Below are 25,570 nucleotides of genomic sequence, written 5' to 3' on the forward strand. Positions count from 1 at the left end.
CTGGTGTTTACTCATGCACCTACTAGAGCATCCAGACAGTAATGCATTGCAGTAATCTAACCTTGATGTAATAAATGCATGGACCAACTTTTCTGCATCATGCATTGAAATTATATTTCAATGCATGAAATGCATGGACCAGGACCAGACCGTTTGGCGAGGAAAGCACAAAATCCTTTAGGCCAGTAGGGTTTGGCTTTCCTGGCACATACTGCCTGACTGGGCAGCGGCCTGTGAACGGGATGATTTGCTCATCAACGCACACTTTGTCACACCTTGGAAGGCTGAGACAACCTTGCCTCACACGGTCAAGCAATGGTCTGACTCCAAAGAATGTCTGATTCTTCAGTTACATCCAGGTCATTGACAATCTTGAGTGAGCTTCTCAGCTTGTAGAACCTATCCCTTGTCATTTTCCTGCTAATAACTGGAACTAAAGTTTTTTTTAGCCCAAAACATTTTAGCCAATGCAGGCCCTGTGTACTGATATGCCAAAGAAAATCTTATCTTGATTTCCTGGCCAGTAGTATTCAGTGACACTCCTGTAGGTTGCAGCTGTCTTTGTAAAAGCTGCCAGATCTTCAAAGAGCTTGTCATCAATGTACTGTGGAAGGTATTGGGTTAGACTACTGTATTCACGGGTTTAGGGTCATCTTGATAGATCCCAGAATCCCAGGTAGCACTGGTGTAATCTATTATGATGGATGAAGAAAATCCCAAAGAAATTCAAGTTAACAAACAGAGGAACAGTTAATTTTTTCATATAAGTTTGGATTAATGCAATAATTAATGACTTTCTATTGACCAACTTCATAAGCATATCTTTAGGTAACTTGCATATTTAATGGGAGTTACACATAGTACGACCTTCCTGCTCCCTCCCTGGCTCTGAGCCTGTCTCATCAGATTCTCCTGCATCTTCTTCCTCTCCTTCTTCATCAATACCTTCCTCTATCCCTGGCTGATACTCATCCCTGATACTCATCCCTCTCATCAGCTCCAAATCTGAATCTCCCTCTTTTATCCTGCATAGAATCCTCTCTGCCTCACTTTTTTTCTCCTACAACAATGTGCAGTCATTAAATACATCAGCATGGTCCTGGCATAACAGTGCTGTTTCTAGCATTCTAGCACACACACACACACACACACACACACACACACACACACACACACAGAAATGATGTTCTCTATTCCTAGATGCATTGGATCATCTGTGTTCTTGTATCCAGAAGGTGACTTTACAAAGTTTATGACGCGAGTATTGCTGGGGGGATGACACCGCGACAGACAGTTTGTGTGACCGAGTCACCCACCGACCGCGCGCGTGCGCGCGTGCGTGCGAGCGAGCGCGGATTTTGCCTCCCTCTGCCTGGCTCCTCACAGCGCCGCGCTGCAGGATTCCTGACCGAGTGGTACGGACATCGCCGCCGGAGTCCGCGCACTCGGGGATCGCGCTTTTAAACGCGGTCCCATGACCCGCACTGCTGCTCAGCCTGCAGGCACACACACTCACACACACTCACACACACCCGCACGACGGCGCACGGAGCGGACACCCGGGACCCAGCGCCTGGGACACTGTTGGGGACCTAACCAAATTAGGACCGGCTCCAGGCTGTGGTATTCATTTGGGTTTGTTACAGAGAAATTCATTTGCCTAAATAACAAAAAAGAATGAGAGATATTAATGTGGTCATACGTGTCATGTTTGAGGAGATTTATTTGAATGATTTGCTGGTAGAAACAACATATTTGACTGTATCAGTAAAGTTCAGTTGGCTCAGAATGATGACTGGATGTCTTTCTTCTCTGTAAATGTTTGCAGTAGTTTGTGACCTTTAGTAAAGATTCTCAGACGGTGGGTGTCCCACCTTAATCTGTACCAGTTAAAATGCAGAACGCATGGTTTCAACCTTGCATCATAAGAACTTTCTCAGACCTTCTCGAGGCCCTAGACAATTGCCATATTTGTCTCACCAATTGGTGATGGCCCACCCATGGTGGCCTAGCGGTTAAGGAAGTGGCCCTGTAATCAGAAGGTTGCTGGTTCGAATTCCCTGGGCACCTGTCATAGCTGCCCACTGCTCATTAAGGGTGATGGGTTAAAAGCAGAGGACACATTTCGCTGTGTGCACTGTGTGCTGTACTGTGTATCACAATGACAATCACTTCAGTTTCACTTTCCTCTACTTTGTTTCTGCAGCATAACTTTGACCTCTGATCCCACGTGCCACAGGGAGGCAATGCGGTGCATAGTGGTAATGCCGCTCTTGGTGTGTCTGTGGTTGGTTGATGGCAGCCAAAGCAGCAGCAGTCTGGGTGAGCTGCACACAGAGTTTGCAGTGAACCTCTACCATTCGCTTATGGAGACGGACAACAACTCCAACTTGGTTGTGTCTCCAGCAAACATCTGGTTGGGCCTGGGCCTACTTCAGCTTGCTGCTCGAGGAAACACTCTATCTCAGCTGCAAGGACTCCTGGGATATGATGCTAATAGTGAGTTTTGGCCATGGAAATTCTGGAAATGTTCATGTGGAGCCACATATTGATGATTCCCCCGGTCTTCTTAGATGCTCAGCTGCAAGACCTCTTCCAGTCACAATCAGATATGGGCAATTCCAGCCAGGGTGTGAAAGTGGAGATGAGCAGCACCCTACTGGTCCAGGAAGGACTGCAGCTCCACCCAGAGTTTATCCAGCGTGCTTTGAAATGGGGAAACACCGGCCCCCTGAGTGTAAACTCGACAAATCACAGCAGTGAGAGTAAGTAAGGCAGTAACACACACACATACACACACACACACACACACACACACACAGGATGTGTAGTATTTCAGTGCTCAGAAGGATCAGTCATTCTCTTTAATCCAAATGAAGAACTTTTCTGTCAGTATGTATTTGTGTGTGTAGCTCATTAACATTAATGTGTGCATTTTGTGAACACATGTTAGTATGAGTATTCTGTTTGTGTTTCAGTGTGTATACATGTATATCAGTGTGTGTATTTTCTAAACATGTTATTTCTTGTTTGTCATTGCTGTTTGTGTGTGCGTGTGTGTGTGTCTGTGTGTGTATAAAAAGGTGCAGAGCCCTGGCCTGAGTTGGGACGTGGACTGACGGACTCTGGACTGGTCTTCCTCAGTTTGCTGGGTTTCCGTGGTGTGTGGCAGAAACAGTTCCTGCACAGCGACACACACACACTGCCGTTCAGCCTGCCCCATGGAACACACACCAAGGTGCCCATGATGTACCAGGCCACTGATGTAAACTTCGGTATGACCACATTTCATTATCACACACTCATACACACACCCAAACTGCTCAAACGTCCCCACACACTGCTCTCAGGGCACCTTTCATGAATGCCCACTACTAACCCATAAGGGTGATGGATTAAAAGCAGAGGACACATTTTGTTTGTGTGCTGATCTTCAGTGTTTCACAATGATAAAAAAAAAAACACTTTCACAAGATAGACAAATTGTATATGTATATACAAGTTATATAATTATATAGTATATGTTGAAATTGTGTTTAAAGGTAAACTTATAGATAGTTTACAGATATGAATTCCTCCTCATGAATTTCTCCTCATGAATTGTTAAAAAACACATCATGTGCAAGAGTGAAGAGTTGGTCCACTGTTTCCTGATGAGGATGACAACCGCATTGTTCCTCCTGCATTAGAGGTTGGGTGAAGTCTCCACAATTGCTGAGGCTGAGAAGCACACACTCTGGTCAACTTTTCTAAGTATGTGGAGCAACCCAATTTCCATGGAACACTGAAGAATAGTGTTAACCACACAACTCCTACATTGTCAGGTGCTTTAATCTCTGGGCAAACCTCTTCCTGAGGCATTTATATTTACAGCATTTATCAGACGCCTTTATCCATAGTGACTTACAATCAGTATTTACAGGGACAGTTCCCCTGGAGACACTCAGGGTTAAGTGTCTTACTCAGGGACACAATGGTAGTGAGTGGGGTTTGAACCTGTGACTTTGTGGTCTTATGGATTGTAGACCGTTCCTCCAGGTTTCTCCATCATTCTTTCCCAGTAGGACCTTGGAGTCAATGGTTGACATTTTAAGAAGGCTGAGTACTAAGCATAACGTCTTGCCCAATTCTACACACCCCAACTGTACTGCTGTACACACCCTCCTGACTCCAGCAGGGACTCCAGATTAAAGTGAAGTTGTAACATGTGATACACAGCATGTGATACACAGCAGCACAGCACACGATGCACACAGTGAAATTTGCCCTCTGCATTTAACCCATCACCCTGAGTAAGCAGTGGGCAGTCATGACAGGGGCAGTGTGTGGGGACGGTGCTTTGCTCAGTGGCACCTCGGTGGCACCTTGGCGGATCAGGATTTGAACCGGCAACCTTCTGATTACAGGGTCGCTTCCTTAACCACTAGGCCACCACTGCCCTTACAGAGACCAGCCCCTATAGAGACGTTTGGGTCCAGAACCTCTGCCCATGATGATTTTCTGAGTTTTACAGTCTTTAAATTTAGCTTTATTGTCATTTCAGCAACATACATGTTAGACAGTACATAGTAAAACAAAACAACGTTTCTCTTAAACCTTTTGCTACATTTAAACAAAGTTACATACTGACAGAAAGAGTGACATCGACAAATTGGGCTATATAAACAGGGGACACTGGCAGTGCAAGCGTAACATTCAATTAAAGACAAAAATGTAGGCAACAAAGAACAGACAGACAGTACTTTAAACCAGTAAAATACTGCTATAATAGAAATGTAAAAGAGATACATTCTGAACATAAGAGGTAGTGTGTTTGACGGTTCGGAGTAGAAAGTCCCTGACTGTTCCGGTGTTTGATGGCCTGTGGGATGAAGCTGTTGCACAGTCTGACAGTGAGTGACGAATGCATCAGTACCTTTTTCCACATGGTAGGAGGGTGAAAAGTGAATGGGGTGAGGGTTGTGTAGAGTCCCTCACAATGCTGGTGGCTTTCCTGATGCAGCGTGTTTGGTAAATGTCCATTATGGAGGGAATCTCATGGAATTTGTTCCTCCTCAGGTCAATTTCAGCTGAACTCAGAACAGACCTACAGTGTCCTGGAGATGCCCTACCACAGCCACAGTGTAAGCCTCACGCTGGTGTTGCCAAATGACCGCAAAACACCGCTCTCTATGTTGGAGTCCCATCTTAGCAGTCACACCATAGCACTGTGGGAGGGTGGACTACGGCGTACGAAAATGGATGTGTTTTTGCCCAGGTGAGTGAAGCTGGGCCTGATGGGAGCTGACCTGCTAAACTGGTTCTGGATGTACAACTACTTACTGTCTTTCAGATTCAGGCTGCAGCAGAAATTTGACCTGAAAGCTCTGTTGATGTCACTGGGGATTTTGGATGCCTTCGATCCCACGGCAGCTGACTTCAGGGGAATCTCAGGTACACACACGCACCCAAAAGAAACCTTAGAATTCATACGGATAACAGTAGAACTAAATGCTTGATGCATTCATGTTCTTTTGTTACTTTTATAGCAAAATATTTTATAAACAATCTATAAATACATACAGGAGTTTTAGCAGGAGCCCATATTTTGTAGGTGAAATATGTATGTTTATTCACTCATTAGATTCTATTAGAAGAGAAATTCTGTGTTTTAGAGTCCATGTGTAGCATGCACCGAAATGATCTGCAGAACTCCTCATTTATGTGTTGTGTGACTGAAGATAATCAATTCGGTATTTTGGAGCAGTAGTAATAGCAGGATAGTATTATACTGGTTACAACCATGGTTATACAAACAGAAGCCATTCCATCCAACACTGAGAGTGTCAAGCTGAGATTAATAACACAGTCGTTCTGTGTGTGTGTGTGTGTGTATGTGTGTTTGTGTGTGTGTGTGTGTAGAACAGGGTCTGTATGTGACGCAAGCTTTACACCAGGCCCGCATAGAGGTGACAGAAGAAGGCAGCAAAGGTACAGCAGCAGCAGGTAAAACACACACATCTGATGAAGGACCTAGATGAATAAATATGCAACTGTGTAAATATGTGTATTTCACCGGTGTCTTACATGCTCCTCTTCTTAGCCATGGTTTTATTAAAGCGCTCCAGATCCCCGCTGTTTAAAGCTGACAGGCCCTTCATTTTCCTGCTGCGCCAGCTGCGAACAGGTGAGCAGCAGAGGACACTTGTGTGTCTCTGACAGTCTAACTGGGCTGTGGTGACTATTCAGATTGTCTCTTCGTCCCTTGTAGGCCTCATCTTGTTCATGGGCCGAATGGTGAATCCAGTAGCCCAGCCGGTATGAGTCCAATGAAAATACCACATCACCAGTTCTCACTTATACCTGGTTCTGCTCTGAATCTGTACATATCTGTAAAAATGTTTTAATACAGAGTTTTGTTTTGCACTGCTGTTTGTCTGCTTTTTTGCTGCTGGCCATACACACAGATACGGCCACACCTGACCTGTTTTACAACAATTGCAAGAATATATTACAGAAAACGATTACAATTCTGAACTAATTTATTATTCTATCAGGTTTTACTTTAATATATTAACTACAGTGGAAATGAAAATCATTTAAAACATTCATAGTGTGCTCTGTGCATACTAGGTCTAGTGTATATTCTAGTTTACTGGTTTGTCTAGTGGGTAAGGAAGTGGACCAGATTGCTGATTTTAATCCCAAACCGCCAATGTTCCACTAAACAAAACACCGTCCCCACACTGCTCCCCAGGCTCTGCTCACTAAGGGTGATTGTTAAAAGCAGGACATATTTCCTTGTGTCACTGTGTGCTGAGCTGCAGAGTATCACAATCACTCACTTATAACTAGGGCTGCACGATATTGGGAAAAAAAAGCAATATTGTTGTTGAATATTGCAATAACAATATTTCTTGCGATATAACATTTCCCTAGAGAAATGCTTTTTAAATTATTATTATTAACCATTTAAAAAAAACATTTATATATGTAATGACCATTCAAAAATAAACAGGTAATATATATTCATCTGGTCTAATTAAATCTAATTCAGGCTAAAAAGAAACAATATGTCAAGGAAGTTGCAAATATTTAGACTTCAAAACATTATGAATGACTTATAGCAGATATTCTGATTTCTGGTTTGCTGTTACCATAGACCTGCCAACACAATATGAATTGCTTTCAAAGATTATTTTTTTATTTACATGTAACCATACACTCATCAAGAGTGTCTTAAAACAAGAGCATCTTTTAAACAAAATATTTCCTTGCCTTGCCTGTTTTTTTATATATATAAAAAAATTATTAAACAAAAATGAAATAAGAAAATACTATTAAACAAAGTGTACAGGCCTCAAATAAATTGGTATGTAATGGAAACACATAGTCAACATTCACATAAATAAAAAAATCATATTAACATGTAAACATTACATGGCCCGTTCTAGCCAATAGCATTATATCACCTCCTTGGGAGGCGGGTATAAAGATAGTAAAGGCCAATCTGATTGGCCATGTTTCGACTATAACGCCGGAGTAGGCATTGGCTGTTGGTGCCACCTACTGGCTTCCGTTCAATAAAAAACTTTATTCCGAAACCCTCATGATTGAGCCGATTTCTCCTTTCCTGACCTCGCGGCGACGGCTCGTCACAATAGTATATTGTATGCGATTGTGGATGTAGCATAAATTTATTGCAACTCTTTGCAATACAGATATCGCGTATACTATTATCGCAATAACGATAATTTTCCGATATATCGTGCAGCCCTACTTATAACACTAATACACTTGAATGTTTTAAGTGATAAATATTAAATTCAAGGTCTAAAATGGAGTGGGTTAAGAAAGCCTGATGAAATGCCAGTTGCCAGACAGAACATTACTTTCTCACTAGAACTGTACAAAATGTTCATTTTCTGATACTGATATTGACATGCAGCAGAGAACAAGGTAAAATAAAGTTTATTGTTGTAGTGTACATACAAAATGGCCACATTGGCACCATTAAATAATAATTCCATTCAATGTGCACATGGGCTGATTTGTTGAATTTAGTAAAGTAGGAAAAATCCCTGACTTTTTCCTGAACGTGAATCCTGCGGACCTGACTGGACACTCGGCTCTGTTCCAGTTGGAGGACAAGGGCATATGATTATGTGAAATGGGTGTGGTCGAGGCCCATATCACACTGCCTCAAGGTGAGAGATGCTGGTGGCCCGAGTGTGGATCTCTTCCATAAACAGTTCCAGCTTCTCAATCAGAACTCGCTTCTTAAACCTACACACACACACACACACACACACACACACACACACACACACACACACACACACACACACACACACACAGAGCATATAAGTACCATTAAATGACTATTCTGCATTTAAGTACGTACCACATCCAGACAAGCATCTCCTCTGAAAACACATCACTAGACACATTTCCAGACCTGACATTTTCCTCATTCTTCACTACTTTCACAGAATAAAGGACATTTACACAGGCTTATGTGCTCCATGACAGAAGGACCCACGTGTCTCAAACCATGTACTTCTGGGAAGTGAAAGTGATTAGTTGTCACATGTGACTCAGCACAGCACAGTGAGATGAATCCGCATTTAACCATCACCTGAGTGAACAGTGGGCAGCCATTACAGGCACCCAGGGAGCAGCGTGTGGGGACAGTACTTGTGTCACCTCAGTGAACCGGCAACCTTCAGATTACGGGCTAGACCAGACATTACTGCATTAATGGACGTATATGACACGTAGGGTTACAGAAAAACCTTTTAGTTGTGCATTTTCTCACATCAAATGTCTTTTACAAACTAAACAGTTCATTGGTGAGCGTGAGTACCTGGCAGCCTCTTTAATGATGCTGTGCAAGAAGAATAGCTGTGTGTCTAGACCTCCTCTCAACTGCTGCAGGAGGTGGAAGATCTTCCCATAACCTACACACACACACAAAGCACATCATTTTGTGTCTTCTGGTTGGCATCAGAGGACCTGCTGTCCAGACAATATCAGGTATTCAGTTCACCCATTCATAGTTTCTAGTCCAAAGCATTCAGTCACCATCAGCTGTGCGTTACTAGGTAACCTTCACCACAGAAACAACAGGCATGAACCAGCCGTTATATCCTGACTAGCCTGAAATTCATGAGCAACTTTCTCTTGGAAAAATCACAATAAATATATGTATTCTATTACATTGCAAAAATTGTTAATTATAATTTAATGTGGCCAGGAAATAAAATACAACATTTACCAGATGCCCTTATCCACAGCGCCTTACAATCAGTAATGACAGGGACAGTCCCCTGGAGACACTCAGGGTTAAGTGTCTTGGGACACAATGGTAGTAAGAGGGATTTAAAAGCCTGCGACTTTGTGGTCTTTGTGGACTCACCAGGCTACTACCACCCCTTTCTATTAAGCAACAGAAAAAATGGCATTTAAACCAAAAAAATACACTGTGTGTGTGTGTGTGTGTGTGTGTGTGTGTGGCATCTCACATCTGCCAGGTTTGCGTATCTCTCGTGTGATTAATACTTGAAGCTCATTGTTGATCTCCTGGTTCTCTCGGTTCCTCTGTTTCTTCAACCTGGTGGGGGATGGGAAGCGCAGTGGGACCACTGGCTCCTCAATGGCCAGGCAGAGTTCATCCTCACTTCGTTCATCTTCAGACTCATCATAAACCTCAGCTCCCAGCTGATGCTGCTGGACTGCAACGTATTCTTCCAGATGTTCTGAACCAGTTGATGGCTCATTCAGTGTAGAGTAAACTGTGACATGTGGAGCCTCAGCATGGTTGCCCTCTTGAGCTATGGAGAGGTGATTGGTGGTAATTTTGAACTCTATAGTGCACAGATCGGTTAACCCATCCCTATGTGCATGTGTCTTATATACCTCTGGGAAACATGTAAGTGCGTCCGTGAAGGAGTGGGCTCATGCATCTTCTGCGTTTGGGGCCACCACCTGGTGGCAGGTTATGATCTGCAGCACGTTTTCCCTTTTGAGGACCTGAGACAAACTCATCAGCTTCATCAATCATCATGCCCTACACACACACACACACACAGACAGAGAAAAAATAGGTATTCAGCAGGTCTTCTGGGGTTATACTATTTATCACATATCTATTGAGGAGTTTTCAAAATATCATTATCAGCATTTTTTTTCCTTTATACATTTAAAAACCATATGGGGACAGTTTACCATTCATGTATTAAGCCTAGTACCTACACTAAAAGCATTTTTAAAACACTTTCAGTATTAAGGTTTTTTTTTTTTTTTTTTTTTTTTTTTTTTTAAATGGCACAGTGATGCCACTACTTTAGAAGCCACATTCGTTTGTACCTTCTTGTCCAGTTTGAAGGGGTTTCCAAAGGTGTGCAAGCGTTTGGGCTGGTCAGAGTCTACCTCTCTCAGGAGGGCGGTACTGTGTTTCAGGAAATCCTGGTAGTTCCCCATTTGAGCTATGGGAACACTGTGGATCTGATCTGGGGGGAGGAAGACAAGGTGGTACAGGATTAAATTAAATAGAGGAGGAGAGAAGATGGAATTGTCGATGGAAGAGTCTGCAGTGACCCTGCAAGCTGGAGAGATGATATAAGCCAACCTGACCTAATAATCAGAGATGACGGAATAACACAGTGTGTGTCAAAGACCTCACAGTTCACCAGTTGGCTGCAATAAAATATGAGTAGAGGAATATTAAATTATGTGAACAGTAGTGTTGTTTTAATAAATGAAATTAATGACAAAATATCTTTGTCAACAAACCTTTTTGACGTGACTAAGATGTGACATAAATGAGCATCATATGACGATAACGATAACAAAATATATGTTATTGACGAAAATGTGATGAGATGTTATTTCCTCTTGTTTAATTACGTTATTACATCATGGTTTCTCTTTCCTGTATCCCATTTGACCCACAAATTCAGTTTTCTTTTCCACTTCCACATTGTAAAGAAAGGAAGAAAAGTGGAAGTAGCCAAAAAACATGGAACAAAATCAGAAAATCATCTGTATTATGTAATTATATAATAAGATAACCTTGTTTTAGTTATCAAATGGTTTTGACTAAAAGAAAAGGTTTTTGTCTTTTCTACTTGTATATTGACTGGGATTGAATGCTCAGACTTTTAGTCGACTGAAACTTGACTAGACTAAAATGAGTCTGGACTAGACTAATAAGGACTAAAATTGCAGCTTGATGCAAAGAATAAACTAAAACTAAAATTAAAACAGGCTGCCAAAAACAACTATAGTGAACAGTGAGAACTGATCACAGTGGGGTTGGGGAGGTGGAGTCTAAAACCCCAGCAGAACAAGCTGAGATCAACAGAAGAATCACCTTGATCAAGAACACAAGCGGTGCCATGTAGAAGGTTACGCCTCATTCGACTCAACTGGTCCAGCAGATGCCTTCTAGGAACATCGTAGGGGTTGCTCATCATCTGCAGTATTACACTCTGGAGAAGAGAAAATTAAGCCAAATTGAAAGAAATAAACTGAAAGTCCCAATAACCAGTAAAAAAATAAATAACAAAAAAAAATTTTTTTGGGAGGAGTTCAGTAGTGACAAATGCAGTAAACAAGGTTCAAATAGATATTGAATCAATGTTCATACACACCTTGTTGTTTGTACTAAGCTGGAAGTTGCTGAACTCGTCTGTGGTGAGTTCGGATGGCAATGTTGCTCTGCCCATAAAACTCTGCATGCGCTGACTAATATGATTCCAGCTGCAGGTTGAGGAGGTTCTCCATCGGTGGCGAAGTCTGATGTGCACCTCCAGATGTGTCTTCTGACCCACAGCAGAGTTTACCCTGTCCACTTCTACTTTTGTCTACAGACAATACAAGCACACCTCAGTGACCTCAGATAACTTGTATATCATGAAGTCTACAAAATACCATATTAATAAACATAAAAGCAGCTGTTACTGCTTTCACTTCATAATTAATCTTGTACACGGCAGTACTTTCTACCTGCTGGCTGAGTTTTTTGAGGTAGGAACCCACACTGTAGCTCAGGCCATACTCCTGATGGTCAGGCAATAGATTCAGAGCCCCGATCATCCTCAGCGCCTTACGCAGTGGCTGCACAAAAACAGTATTGATGGTTCAGAGAGCTGATTATGATTATAACACCCTCCCAACACAGTGTATGAAGTCTCTCACCCCACTGTAATAGAGGGGCATGGTCTTCAGATAGCTCTCAAAGCTTTGTCTCCACTGCAGTGAGGGCTTCAGCTTGTGAACTTTACTCAGATCATCTAGGAACACACACAGTAAAACCAGTAAGTGCGTTTGGGTAGGTGTGTGGATAGAAATATGAATGTTATGTATCCTCAGCAAATTCAATATTGTGTTTATGATATAGTCATGACCAAAGGTTTTGAGAATGATACAAATACGGGTTTTCACAAAGCTCAGTGCTTCCATTTTTTCTGTCAATTTGCATATATTCCAGAATGTTAAGAAGAGTGATCAGATGATTTAGAAGTTACTCTTTGCCATGAAAATGAACTTAATACCAAATTTCCTCTGCATTTCAGCCCTGACACAAAAGGACCTGCTGAGATCATTCAGTGTTACTTAGAGGATCACAAGTGAGAGTGTTGACCAGCGCAATTAAGGAGATCATTCTGTCATGCTGATTGAGCTAGAATAGCAAACTGGATGCTTTAAAAGGAGGGTGATTCTTAAAATCATTCTTCTTCCTCTGTTAACCATGGTTACCTTAAAGTGAAGTGATTGTCACATGTGATACACAGCAGCACAGCACACGGTGGACACAGTGAAATTAACCCATCACCCTGAGTGAACAGTGGGCAGCCATGACAGGCGCCCGGGGAGCAGTGTGTGGGGACGGTGCTTTGCTCAGTGGCACCTCAGTGGCACCTTGGCGGATCGGGATTTGAACCGGCAACCTTCTGATTACGGGGCCACCTCCTTAATCGCTAGGCCACCACTAGGTTACCTGCAAGGAAACATGTGCAGTCATCATTGCGTAAAGGGGCTTTACAGGCAAGGATATTGCCGCTACTAAGATTGCACCTAAAGCAACCATTTATCACATCATCAAAAACTTAAAGGAGAGAGGTTAAAGTTTTGAAAAAGGCTTCAGGGTGCCAAGAAAGTCCAGCAAGTGCCAGGACCATCTCCAAAAGATGTTTCAGATGAAGGATTGGGGTTTTTACCAGTGCAGAGCTTGCTCAGGAATGCACAGTGAGGCAAAGACTTTTGGAGGATGGCCTGGTGTCAAGAGGGGCAGCAAAGAAGCCACTTCTCTCCAAGAAAACAATCAAGGACAAACTGATATTCTACAAAAAGTACAGGGATTGGACTGCTGAGGACTGGGGTTAAGTCGTTTTCCGATTGTTTGGGGCATTGGGAAAAATTATTTTCCGGAGAAGAAAAGGTGAGTGCTTCAAACAGTCCTGTCTCGTGCCAACAGTAAAGTATCCTGAGACCATTCAACATATTGAAATTTTGAGTCCTTGGCCAGGAAACTCCCCTGACTTTAATCCAATTGAGAACTTGTGGTCAATTCTCAAGAGACAAACAAAACCCACAAATTTGGACAAACTCCCAAGCACTGATTATAAAGGAATAGGCCCAGAGGTTGACTGACAGCATTTGAATTTTTGCATGAACTTGATGTAATTGTCATTAGAAATGCTGGTAAATATAGTTCAATACACCACAGAAACAACTGAAAACACTGAAGGAGAGAACTCTGTGTCATTTCAAACCTTTGACCATGACTGTACTATATAACCTAACCTCACATAGAATTCTGCTTCTATGCCTGACTAAAAACTTCATGTGAACTACACTACATTCTCTAGTGAAGAAAAGTTTTTCATGTCACGTTCAGTGATGCTCTCTTTTTTACATAATAGGAAACTGTAACTCTTATTGTGCTTATTTTGTGAATGAGAGCAAGAGTGCGTGTGTGAGTGTGTGTTTGTTTACCCACCAAGCAATGGCAGCAGAACAGGATAATTGTATGGCATAACAAACAGGTTGACACAGCTGAGTGCAGTACTGGCCTTTAGATATCCAAACGGTAGACCCAGGTCACCATATTTACTACTGTTCCTCACAAACACCTGCACAGAGAACCACATTTCAATAAGACCCAGGTTGCCACATTTACTACGGTTCCCAACAAATACCTGTACAGAGCAACATATAATTTCATTTATTTCTGCCTGGGTGTGTATATCTCTGCATGTATGTACCTGCCAGCAGATGTGTGGCGACTTCCTCTCCAGTATGTACTGGGTTAAGGGTGATGGCTCCAGCTCATATTTGTCAAAGGGAACTTTATCCACCACCACAGGCTCAGAATCGACACAGGAAAACAGGATCTGCGGATGGGCTATACGGGAGGGCTACACAAAAAGGACACGGTACAATACTTCATATGATCTGTACCATTAATTCCCATAACTGGTAATAATGTAATAAAATTAGTGGTGAGTGGCAATCTAATGCTTTAATTGCAGTTAATTAATTTGAAAAGAAAAAAACTTTTGTCAATGCATTGAGGCAAATTTCATAAAAAAAAAAAAAGCTAGCTAACGAAAGCCTTAACACAAACTACAGGACAATTCTCTATGTAATGCTGGGGACATTTTGATAAGCCAAATTACTTTATCCCCATAATTGGTCAGAACTATAAACAAGTGTGATATGTATGTAGTACCTTACTACTGGGTAGTTCAATATAAAGTTATTTTTAAGTTTGCACAATTTTAGCCAGGGACTTTTTTTTTCAGTTTAAATGCATTACCAGAAATTAATAGTGCTTGTCTTTTTCCATATTAATGTCCATGTCTATTATTGATTCTGTCACCCACTAAAACCCTTTGTGCACTTTGTCGCAAATGCTCTTGTGCAATTAATTAAGTTTGATCATTTTTTATCAAGTCCTACCCCTAATTAAAATGCAAATAAACATGTTCAAATACCAGATAGATGAAGGAAGTGATCATAATATCGGTTACTTATATATATATGGTCAGGTACAAATTTTAATAATCATTCTTTATAAAGAATACACAAAAATATAATCAACGATGGAGCCTCAACATTTTCTGCAGTGATAGGGTGCAGAAACCCTTTTAAATATAATTTATTCTGAACACCGATGTAATGAACATGGCAGTGCACAGACACATACACATGCACACTTACCAGTGTAGGGGAATTCTGGTCGGGCCAAAAGCTCTCAGGTATTGGCCAATGTCCGACAGGAACGCCTGTTTTAGGATTAGGGCGCACATAGATCAGTCTACGACAGCAGTGCCATGGCTGAGGTCCCAGCTTGGCTTCCAACACTCCCTCTACAAAATACAGCAAGAGAGAGAAAGGGCAGGAAAAGACAAATGAACACAACTTGTTCACCCAGTGGAGCACACAATGGGTATACGATTTCAGAGCAAGCATTTGCCATGCATTTGGTATTTATCTGGACCTTAAAGAAGAAAAACAAAACCATTTTTGTTGATGTGTAATGATTTGTCAGCACAAAGATACAATGAATGATTATACACTCACACACACAACAATAATTCTACTTATTTTAAACATGTGCCATCTCCTCTGCCCTCACCCTCTGTTGGGAGGGGGTCTGGGCCAGTCTTCTCAAAGTGGATGACCACCCCACTTTGGATCTTCTGCACAAGAGACTCCAGACACTGGTTCAGCATCCTGTGTGAAAACACACTGTAAGAACGCCCTGAGAGAGAGTGAAAGACAGCAAACGATGGTCAAAGTCAGACATTAAATAATTAAATACAAGCAGGAGATAGACAAGGAACTGCAGAGGAACAGCATGCAGGCTAGCGTCTGGCTGAAATATGGCCTGTAGAGGGAAGGGGGTTTCGCATCAATCACCCACCACACATTCACTCATATGGCTGAAAGCGTAAAATCAGAGATTGTGACCTCAATTAGATGAATAAATCCAATAAAAAAATGTGCTGACCTTCTCACCTCCAGTTACCTCACACATTGCTGTGATCGGAGAGTCATCTGATGGGACACTTCCTAATGCTTCTGGCCCTAGGGGCGCATGGCCTGGAATGCGGAGCACTAGCGAGAAGAGGCGCTGATCCCAGCGGAACGGTTCCTTTGTCAGCTCACTGCCTGGCAGTGGCGTGGTGAGGGGCAGGTGCAGCTGGGAGCATGAAGAAACTTTAAGCAGCGAAAGGTAGGGGTGACAGATCATAAAACAGGTCTTGCCCTCATCCTGACCTCATCCTGAACTCCACCGGTACTGGCCAGCTTGTTGCCATCGGTGATTGCCACAACGATTGCTGGCTCCAGGAAGAACGGGATCCGCCCCTAGGTATGTACGTACACGCACACACACAATATTGTAAACAAAATCCAAGTTGGAACTACTTTATGAGCATTTAGGGAATGGGCAGGAGCAGGCCTGCACACACACACACACACACCCAGCTCGTGTTAACCTCTGTACCAAACAGAAATATAAAGCTCTTAATAATCACAATCCAGCATTATGCTGGCAGATGTTCTATGTAATGGTTGGCTTATTCTTTCTTTGGTGGTATGTTGTTACTGAATCCCAGTGTGTGAAGTTTAATTATTAATCCCCTGTGTTACAAAGAGAGGAACGACAGGCAACGATCAGTGTTGCGGTAGGCTGTATAAAGCCATTTCCTTTTCAGGACAGCACATATCACGATTGATGTTTAAGATATGATCTTGTAATCTATCAAATGTTACCAAATCTGCAGTATTGTGATATCATCCTCATAATATATTGATATTATTTCATATGATGGGATCCTCTGTGATTTCCACAACCTCGACTGGATTCAGCAGAGGGAATTTGCGGGAGGTGGATATTTGGTACGTGTCCGGCAGGTAGCGCTCCCTGGAGGTTTATGAGGGACCAGGTGCTTGTGAACATGTGGTGCAGTACAGTACAGGACAGGACAGGGACTGAGGGATCGGTGTTGGCAGGATGCTTGGAGCACTGTGAGGTCAGGGGGCAGCGCCCAGACATACCTGTCCATAGTTGTCTATTCCAGACACTAATCTATTGAGATTGAGCAAATCAAACACGGTCCTCAATGCTGGGCCAGCTGTGGTCAAACCAGCAGCCTGCAGGTTTCTCAGCTTCTCCATGAATGTGTTGTGGGTCTCCTTCCATCCAGCCTGGGAGAGCAGAGACGAGCACAAATAAGGTCAAAATCAAGTTAATTGGGCAAAAATGTGAGTAAAATCACAAGGAATTTGATTCCAGTTGATGGTGTGTGTGTATTTTTATTTTATATATATATATATATATATATATATAAAATATTATCTTATACTGAAATAATACCACAAGTGTACATAAACTGCATCATGACAGTTCAGCTGTGTAAGAGGGTGGAGTGGAAGACTGGACTTCCTCAGTTGCCTCAGAAAGTACATCATCTGCCGGGTCTTTTTGAGGATGGAGGAGATGTTGAGCTCCCACTTCAGGTCCTGGGAGATGGCAGTATCGAGGAACTTGAAGATCCCCACAGAAGACTGAGCTGTCTGATATAGTGATTGTGAGCAGTGTTGAAGGACATCTCCTGAAGTCCACTGTCATCTTTACAGTCTTGAGCATGTTCCAGGTTATGCTGACTGCACCACAGTAGCAGCCACTCAAGCTCCTCCCGGTATGCAGATTCGTCCCCATCCTGAATGAGTTCAGTGACAACGGTGTCGTCTGCAAACCTTTAACAGTAGTTTAAGGACTGCGATGCTGGAGGTGCAGTGATTGGTTTCCTTACACGGCTTATCTACAGACACAGTGCAACCACGACAAAGAACCAGCAGGGACTGCCACCTACAGAGGAGCTGAGTGCATCGATTTGTATTAACGCCGCTGAACTTCATCTAGGTGGTGCTGTGCTGCTCAAGATGTGGAGAAAACGTCGGCCATGTTTCAGAAAAAACACCAGCGCTTTCCCATTCTTCTAAATCGAGCGCTACAGGCCTCAGGCGACAAACATGACACGACTTCCATGGAGGATGGCTGTAAATTCTTACCTTTATTGCCGCCGGGGGGTCCTCAAAAGTCACTAGCATGTACCGGTCTCCGCGGCTGGTGGAGTCCCGGGATCTGAGCTGTGGCCAGAAACGAGGGACACGTTGTCAATATACTTTCAAGCAGATGAGGACAAGAACAGCGTGTGAGTGGGTACTGTACCTTTAGAAACGTCTCAACTGCTCCCTTCGCTACGTCCAGATAGGTGGTGCCCAAGTACGAGCGCTGGTTCATAGAAGCGGACGTATCTATTAAGAACACTATGACGGGCATTGTGTTACTAATCTCACTGGGCTTTTTAAATAAAGTCTGTCGCACACATTTTTTTCTATGGTGACACTATCTACTTCGCCGGGTTACTCTGTTACTGGATCTGAAGAAAAGAAGCCTGCTGCCCTGCTTTTAAACTGAGCACTAGGATTTACCCCGCCCTCAGACGCTCTACGTCACCGCGTAGCCTTGACGCTTGGCGCATTAGCGCCCCCTTCTGCAGGTGCGTGTCTGGAACTCGTAAACAGCCATTTTTTGTTCACCTGAAATATATTTCTCCAGTTTACTGTTTGTGATCCCGGTTGTGGCCTAGTGGATAAAGAAGGTTAAAATCCCGAACCGCCAATGTGCCACTGAGGTCTCCTGGACCACTGAGGTACCATCCCCACACACTGCTGCCCACTGCTCACCAAAGGTGATACTTAAATGCAGAAGACACATTTCACCGTCTGCTGTGCTCTGCTGTGTAATTAAAAAATATTTCGCTTAAAATATTTTCCAGGTTAATAGATGGTGGTGTAATTGAATAATTGTTTTTATTTTAAGGCTATTAGAAGGTTGGAGTCATTTAATGTATTTTTTCAGGTTCATGTTAGTCAATGATTGTGTGATTGAATATCATTTTTCATTTCAGGTCAATATATTGTGTAATTTCATATTATTTTACACCTCCAGTCAGTAGATGTCGCTGTCACACGGTTCTGTTTTGGCGTAATTCTCCAATCAGACGAAGAAGAAGGAGGAGTCAGGAGTCAGATGACACGGCGTGACAGCGCGTCCCCGCCAGGTGTAGCGCCGCCGCCGACCGGGCACCAGGGGTTCGCGACACCAGTCCGTCATGGCGACAGAGGGGCAGCCGAGAGCCCAGGCGCGCACCCCGCTGCTGCTGAGCAGGCTGGAGGGCTCACAGGAGCTGGTGACCATGGCAGTGATCATACCGAAGGAGGACGGAGTCATCAGCGTCTCCGAGGACAGGTCACGACTGTAAACACTGCACTGTTTGACGGAGGAATAATAACAAATCATTTAAACTGATGTGACATGTTGCACGTGACGCACAGGACCGTCCGTGTCTGGCTGAAGAGGGACAGTGGGCAGTACTGGCCCAGTGTGTACCAGTCGATGCCAGGTCAGCTTTCCCATATTTGAATACAATCACGATAACGTGGATGTCACTGTTACTGCTCACTCGGTCGCGCTTTCTTGTCCTCCCTCTCAGCGCCGTGCACCTGCATGTGCTTTAATCCCGAGACTCGCCGGCTGTCCGTGGGGATGGACAACGGCGTTGTCTCTGTGAGTCTGCAAACCTGTCTGAATTATTGCCAGCATTATTACGGGCTCTATTGATCCTTGAGGTGTATTCGTTATATTTTGCGCCGGTCGGGGTCATAACACCACATTCTGAGGTCATGGTCTGTGTTTGTTTTCTTTAGGAGTTCATCTTATCAGAGGATTACAACAAGATGACCCCTGCTCAGACCTATCAAGGTAAGATTCTGCAATGTCACTCGCTGGTTGACACATGATTCTTATGTTCATAGAGTTGTGTTCCTTTCTGAGATTTAAACACATATAGAAATATAAATGGTGTAAGTGGAATGTGAAGCTTGCATTGATTTAGAAGCATCCTATTATGTGAAACCAGTATATAATTTATGTAAAATTTCAACCCTGCCAGCCCACCATGCCCGGGTGACAGTGGTGCTGTTTGTGCTGGAGATGGAATGGCTGCTCAGCACCGCCCAGGACAAGCTCCTGAGCTGGCACTGCACTGAAAGTGGGCATCTGCAGGGCACCTACCGCATGGCAGCATGGGTGTCGGGACTAGAGTATCCTTTACAGCCTCTCTCTCTCTCTCTCACACACACACACACATACAGTTTGTAGCAAAAACATGAAGGGACAAAGTAATATAAACTATAACCTGTTATTACACCACTGAGTTTTAAATGAAAAAGTGAAGTGATTCATTTTGAAACGCTGCAGCGCAGCAGACGGTGACACAATGAAATGTGTCCTCTGCATTTAACCTTCCCCTTAGTGAGCAGTGGGTATTCATGAAAGGCGCCTGGGGAGCAGTGTGTGGGGACGGTGCCTTTGATCAAAGGACCCCAGTGGCACCTTGGCATTTGAACCTGCAACCTTCCAATTATAGGCCCGTTTCCATACTCGCTATGCCACCACTGCCCTGCTTTGCCAACCACTGGACATTATATGTTATGTGGATAGCTGAGCATCCATTTACTCCAGTTGAGCATCAGAATGTAGTCAGTGATTCATGATTCTACTTTTGTTGTCACATGAGTCATAATATGTCGCGTGACAGACCTAAAAAAAAAAAAAAAAAAAACATTTGTGCTCATTTTTACATCCATTCACTGAGCAACTGCAATGCTTTGCTTGTTTGGCAGCCATGAGGTTCTGTGGCGAAAATTAAAGTGGGGGTAGTAGCCTGGGTGGTAGTAGCCTAGTGGGTAACACACTCGCCTATGAACCACAAGACCCAGGTTTAAACCCCACTTACTGCCATTGTGTCCCTGAGCAAGACACTCTAGGGGGATGTCCCTGTAACTACTGATTGTAAGTCACTCTGGATAAGGGCGTCTGATAAATGCTGTAAATATAATGTAATGTAAATGTAAAGCTAAATAATCTGTGACATTTTCATAATAGGGGACCCGCAGGGCAGCCACCCTCATACACATAAGTGGTGTGATGTTTCCTGAGTGTGTGTGTGTGTGTATAAGATTTGACGTGGAGACAAGGCATGTGTTTGTGGGGGATCAGTCTGGTCAGGTGACTGTACTGAAATTGGAACAAGGTGTCTGCACCCTCGTCACTACGTTCAGAGGTCACACAGGTAAACTCAGTTTATGCTCGCAGTAGTGTGTGAGAGTGGGAAACAGACATATTCACTTGTATTCTGTGTGTGTGCGTGCGTTTCTCTCCAGGAAGTGTGACGGCTCTCTGTTGGGACCCGGTACAGAGGGTTCTCTTCTCCGGCAGCTCTGATCACTCCATCATCATGTGGGACATTGGAGGACGCAAGGGCACAGCCATCGAGCTGCAGGGACACAGGTGTGTTTTCACAGGAACAAACCATTCAACATTTTGTAAGTGTGAGGACATTTGTCTGGTGTCCACTAGGAAATAAGCTAGTGTATGAGATAATATATAAAGATTTTTTTCATGTTCCTGATGTGGAGTTAAAAGAATGAAAGTCTGAAATTGTATATAGGCTCTTCAATGTTTTATAAAATACATGTTATGACACTTATTTCATCAGGTCCTCAGAAATTGAGTACAGTGCACACATGTGTTTGTTGCAGTGATAAAGTACAGGGCCTGTGTTATGCTCCACACACCCGGCAGCTCATCTCCTGTGGCTCAGATGGAAGAATCGTCGTCTGGAACATGGATGTGAACAGACAGGAGGTGGGCTGAAACAGCTGGTCCAACTGGTGCAATAGGTGGAACTATAGAGCAAAAAGTGAAATGATTCTGTTAGTTGGTATAAATGGGAAATACATACACAGACACAGAGGGTTTTATTGGTTCACAGAGCACTTGCAGAATTCCTTCCAGATGTTATAATAGTTATAATAGTTTTTATTAATAATTGGTGGGTCAGGCAAGGAATGAGGATCTTTGCATTGCTGTTGTCTTCCCAGTTTGATCAGTCTCTGTAACTTTAGACTCCTGAGTGGCTGGACAGTGACTTGTGTCAGAAGTGTGAGCAGCCGTTCTTCTGGAACTTCAAACAGATGTGGGACAGTAAGAAGATTGGTCTTAGACAGGTATACACACATACCTGCAAGCATCAGTGCTGCAGTTACATCCTAGATGCCAAAAATGAGGATTTTGAAATAGTGTGTGTGTGTGTCTGTGTGGTTTGCAGCACCATTGTCGGCGCTGTGGGAAGGCAGTATGTGGCAAATGCTCGTCTAAACGCTCCAGCATTCCTTTAATGGGTTTTGAGTTCCCTGTCCGAGTGTGTGACCGCTGCAATGACTCCATCACTGACCAGGAGTAAGTACACACATCAACCGGTTCATTAATCAAATCATCTTTTATTTTTCATTGTGAAACACTGCAGCACAGCACACACGAAATGTGACCTCTGCCCCAACTGCCCCACCACCACTGCCACAACAAGTAGGCAAACCGTCATGTGACTTTAGCAACTTTTGACATTTGTAACGTATCAAAATCTTTTTTTTTTTCTTTTCTCAGTGTAGCATCCATATACTGTACTTTCATCCTGGTAAATTGTATTTTTGAAGAAGGAAACGTTTGAAGATCTTTAGTGTCTCAGCTCTTCAAAAAATCATTCCACAAGTTCATTCCGCTACCGTGTAGCCAAGACATAAAAGAGTATATGAATTAGAGATGGCAGTCGCAGTAGCTACAGGAAGCCAGTGGAAGGGAGCATGTGGGAGAATGGTTGTAGTCTCAAACAGCATTTTATTCAAAAATGCAATGACCTCCTGAAACCAAAGGCAAAAAGGCTTTTTCTTTGAATGTGCAAAGTCTCTCACAAGCAAGGTGATTTTAAATTTGAAAAAATTGGGTACACCGTTGTCATCACCAACAAGACAACAACACAAAACACAGTACTAAATCTACAAAGACATTCATGCAGAGGGAGAAGTACAATCAATGTTCAAGAATGGCCGTCACTGTCTTCTTACTTTTTTTTTTTTATTGAAACAGGCTGTCTACACACAGCAGCCATCAAATTTAACTGTTCTGGACAGATTTGTGTATTGAAGAGAGGTCAAATTAATAGTCCAGACACTCATAAAAGGCTATAGGTTGCATCTAGAGGCTGTTACATTTGTATAACTCCCAACCATATAAAAGGAGGCTTGAATAAGTACTGATGTAAAGTTAAGTCTAATTTTATGAAAATGCTGAAATAGTTTCCAGCCTTAGTAGCACGGCAAGAAGATCCTGATGAATAGCATCATGGAGGAGCCTCAATCATGATCTGAAGGTTGTGTATGAGTGTCAAAAGACAGCTGGCTATATAGAGATGTAGCAGCAGTGTTGTCTGTTCGAAAAATCAGTGGGAATTTTAATGTTGACAACTGGCCACCTGATGAAAAAAAAGTGAAGTGATTGTCATTGTGATATACTGCAGCACAGCACACGGAGACACATTGAAATGTCTCCTCTATGATTAACCCATCACCCTTAGTGAGCAGTGAGCAGCCATGACAGGCGTCCGGGGAGCAGTGCGTGGGGACTGTGCTTTGCTCAGTTGCACCTCAATGGTACACCTCAATACATATCAGTTATCTTCCCTTCCCATTCGAACCTGCAACCTGATTATCGGTCCGTTTCATTAACAGCTAGGCCACGAATGCCCCAACTGATGAAGGACTTTGTGCAGGAGAGCCACGTCGTTGTCGTGTGTTCCCGATCTAAATCCCATTGTTTGGGGATGGATGGCAAGGGTAGTTCACAAAACATCAGTTCACATCAGTTCCAGACCTTGGATTAAATCAGATGTCCATCTTCTTGTCCTGGATCTCCAGTCTAGTCTTGATTTGCAGTATCTGGCTTGCGTCTTGTTGCCATGATGTATGACCTGATGTCATGAACCAGTCTTCCACAACCTCACTTGGTAGCAGTTTGGCTGGTTTATGCCTCCTGCACAGCTTTTTCTGTTTCAGAAATGACTTTATTTCAACTAGATTAAAATTGATTATCATTAGCACCTGTTTGTATAGTTGATCGATCGTCCACCTTAATATAATCCTACAAAATCATTGCCTCCGTACATGTGTAGAAATGTTGCTGGTTTATGGCAAATGGTAATAACACAAAACAATGATTAGCTTTATTGTGTGTAAGGGTTGACTGGTGAACTTGTCGATTTTCTGCCTGTTGACCAGACGTGCACCCACGGCTACATTCCATGACAGTAAGCACAGTGTGGTACATGTGCACTACGAGCCCACACGCAGCTGGCTGCTGACCTCTGGGCTTGACAAAATCCTTAAGGTTAGTGTGGCTCATGTATTCTCATATCATGCAGAAAGTTGAGATGTCTGTCTGATATATGGATGTATGTTCTCAGCTCTGGGATATGACTGCTGTGGTTTCCTGAGACGTCATCAAGGAAACAGGAACTTGCAGTATCTACGGGAGCTATCACGCTGAAAACCATCAACCTGTGAGGAGGAACAACCTGCTGTGATCAGTGTTACTGAGACTACTTACATTCAGGCACATAACATGACGAATCAGCTGGAGAAAACTAAACAAGCACTGCATGTGTGTGAGTGAATGAGTGAATGTTTTATGTATTCATTAGAATATATTTGTGAGCTGCATGAAATGTTGGTGTTATGTAATCAATGAAAAATGTAAATATGATGATTCAGTAATGCATTAAGCTCTTTAATAAAACACATGTACTGAAAGTAGGGAGTGGTCATGTTTTAATTGTTATGTTACTCTCTTCAAAACAACACAGACACAGGTCGGCTCTCTTATTGTGTGATGTTCCTGTATCTTGCGCCATGCACCTTGTGCCGTGAGAACTGTATTTAAATAAACAGTAGAACACGTTAACAATTACATGATACAAATATTCAATACGAACATAAGTACTTAATTGGCCACTTGTCCTGAAAAGAGATAAGACCTTGCAGCTTCGCTCTAACTTAACCTTGTATTTTAGCAGAGCCTCGTGCAAGACATCTGCCCACCTGCAGTCCATGTGAGGGATCTCGTGTCTTTTCTTGCGAGACTTGGTTTACCCATAAATCCTTACATTTGAAATTAACTATAAATCACATATAAATGTATGCATTGGATTAAATTTAAACAATAATCATAAACCATGCAACCCATAATAATTCAATCTTTTCAAACTTTTAACATTGTCCATAACACTTACGCTCCCACCAAATCAATCATTGACATAAAAATGAGAGATATTCCTCAAACCCAAACAAATAACAAAAAGAAGGAAGTGAAATAAATGAAATGTGAGACTGTTTTAAATGTAGCTCATGTAGCCTTATGTGTACGACTTAGTTGGCCTCAAGTAAGGTAACTACTTTATGAACAGGCCTCTCAATGTGTACTGATCTAGTGATTGGTTTGCCCTTATCAAATGTAGTCTCACAGAGCAGAAGTTTCATTTTTCGCACTGGGTTGGACTTCTATGACCCTTGCAAGCTTTCACTCATTTCTTGGTGCACTGTCATTTTGTAACAT

The 25,570-nt window shown here is 42.8% G+C and overlaps 3 protein-coding genes across 4 annotated transcripts; 2 read left to right on the forward strand and 1 right to left on the reverse strand.

Annotated features, from left to right (window-relative positions):
* Positions 1 to 1,387: 1,387 nt before the first annotated feature.
* serpine3 (serpin peptidase inhibitor, clade E (nexin, plasminogen activator inhibitor type 1), member 3) lies at positions 1,388 to 6,373 on the forward strand. The gene is made up of 9 exons (XM_028996775.1): positions 1,388 to 1,635; positions 2,207 to 2,499; positions 2,574 to 2,765; positions 3,084 to 3,275; positions 5,059 to 5,257; positions 5,333 to 5,433; positions 5,902 to 5,985; positions 6,083 to 6,166; positions 6,251 to 6,373. Exons 1-9 carry the CDS (start codon positions 1,475 to 1,477, stop codon positions 6,301 to 6,303), a joined length of 1,359 nt encoding a protein of 452 aa, XP_028852608.1. The 5' UTR covers positions 1,388 to 1,474; the 3' UTR covers positions 6,304 to 6,373.
* Positions 6,374 to 7,934: 1,561 nt separating this feature from the next.
* On the reverse strand, positions 7,935 to 18,489 carry ints6 (integrator complex subunit 6). Of its 2 annotated transcripts, XM_028996676.1 has the most exons (18): positions 18,230 to 18,489; positions 18,070 to 18,147; positions 17,053 to 17,202; positions 16,270 to 16,359; positions 16,009 to 16,192; positions 15,626 to 15,751; positions 15,208 to 15,356; positions 14,250 to 14,402; positions 13,985 to 14,117; positions 12,181 to 12,275; positions 11,989 to 12,099; positions 11,634 to 11,846; positions 11,354 to 11,471; positions 10,348 to 10,490; positions 9,898 to 10,048; positions 9,504 to 9,812; positions 8,846 to 8,939; positions 7,935 to 8,265 (listed from the first exon to the last, which is right to left on the reverse strand). In XM_028996676.1, exons 1-18 carry the CDS (start codon positions 18,338 to 18,340, stop codon positions 8,172 to 8,174), a joined length of 2,502 nt encoding a protein of 833 aa, XP_028852509.1. In that variant the 5' UTR covers positions 18,341 to 18,489; the 3' UTR covers positions 7,935 to 8,171. The 2 variants fall into 2 exon arrangements, 1 of the variants encoding a protein (XP_028852509.1); XR_003751273.1 differs by lacking the exons at positions 7,935 to 8,265; positions 8,846 to 8,939; positions 9,504 to 9,812; ... (6 more) ...; positions 13,985 to 14,117; positions 14,250 to 14,402 and having other exon boundaries at positions 15,328 to 15,356; positions 15,626 to 15,723.
* A 686-nt stretch (positions 18,490 to 19,175) lies between these two features.
* On the forward strand, positions 19,176 to 24,771 carry wdfy2 (WD repeat and FYVE domain containing 2). Its single transcript, XM_028995934.1, has 12 exons — positions 19,176 to 19,312; positions 19,399 to 19,466; positions 19,557 to 19,630; positions 19,771 to 19,825; positions 20,016 to 20,166; positions 21,085 to 21,197; positions 21,289 to 21,415; positions 21,667 to 21,772; positions 22,033 to 22,134; positions 22,236 to 22,366; positions 24,238 to 24,346; positions 24,423 to 24,771. The coding sequence occupies exons 1-12, from the start codon at positions 19,176 to 19,178 to the stop codon at positions 24,450 to 24,452; spliced, it is 1,203 nt and encodes a 400-aa protein (XP_028851767.1). The 3' UTR covers positions 24,453 to 24,771.
* Positions 24,772 to 25,570: the final 799 nt, after the last annotated feature.

This window comes from Denticeps clupeoides, chromosome 11 (assembly GCF_900700375.1).
Source record: "Denticeps clupeoides chromosome 11, fDenClu1.1, whole genome shotgun sequence".
In the NCBI taxonomy this organism is placed as follows: Eukaryota; Metazoa; Chordata; class Actinopteri; order Clupeiformes; family Denticipitidae; genus Denticeps; species Denticeps clupeoides.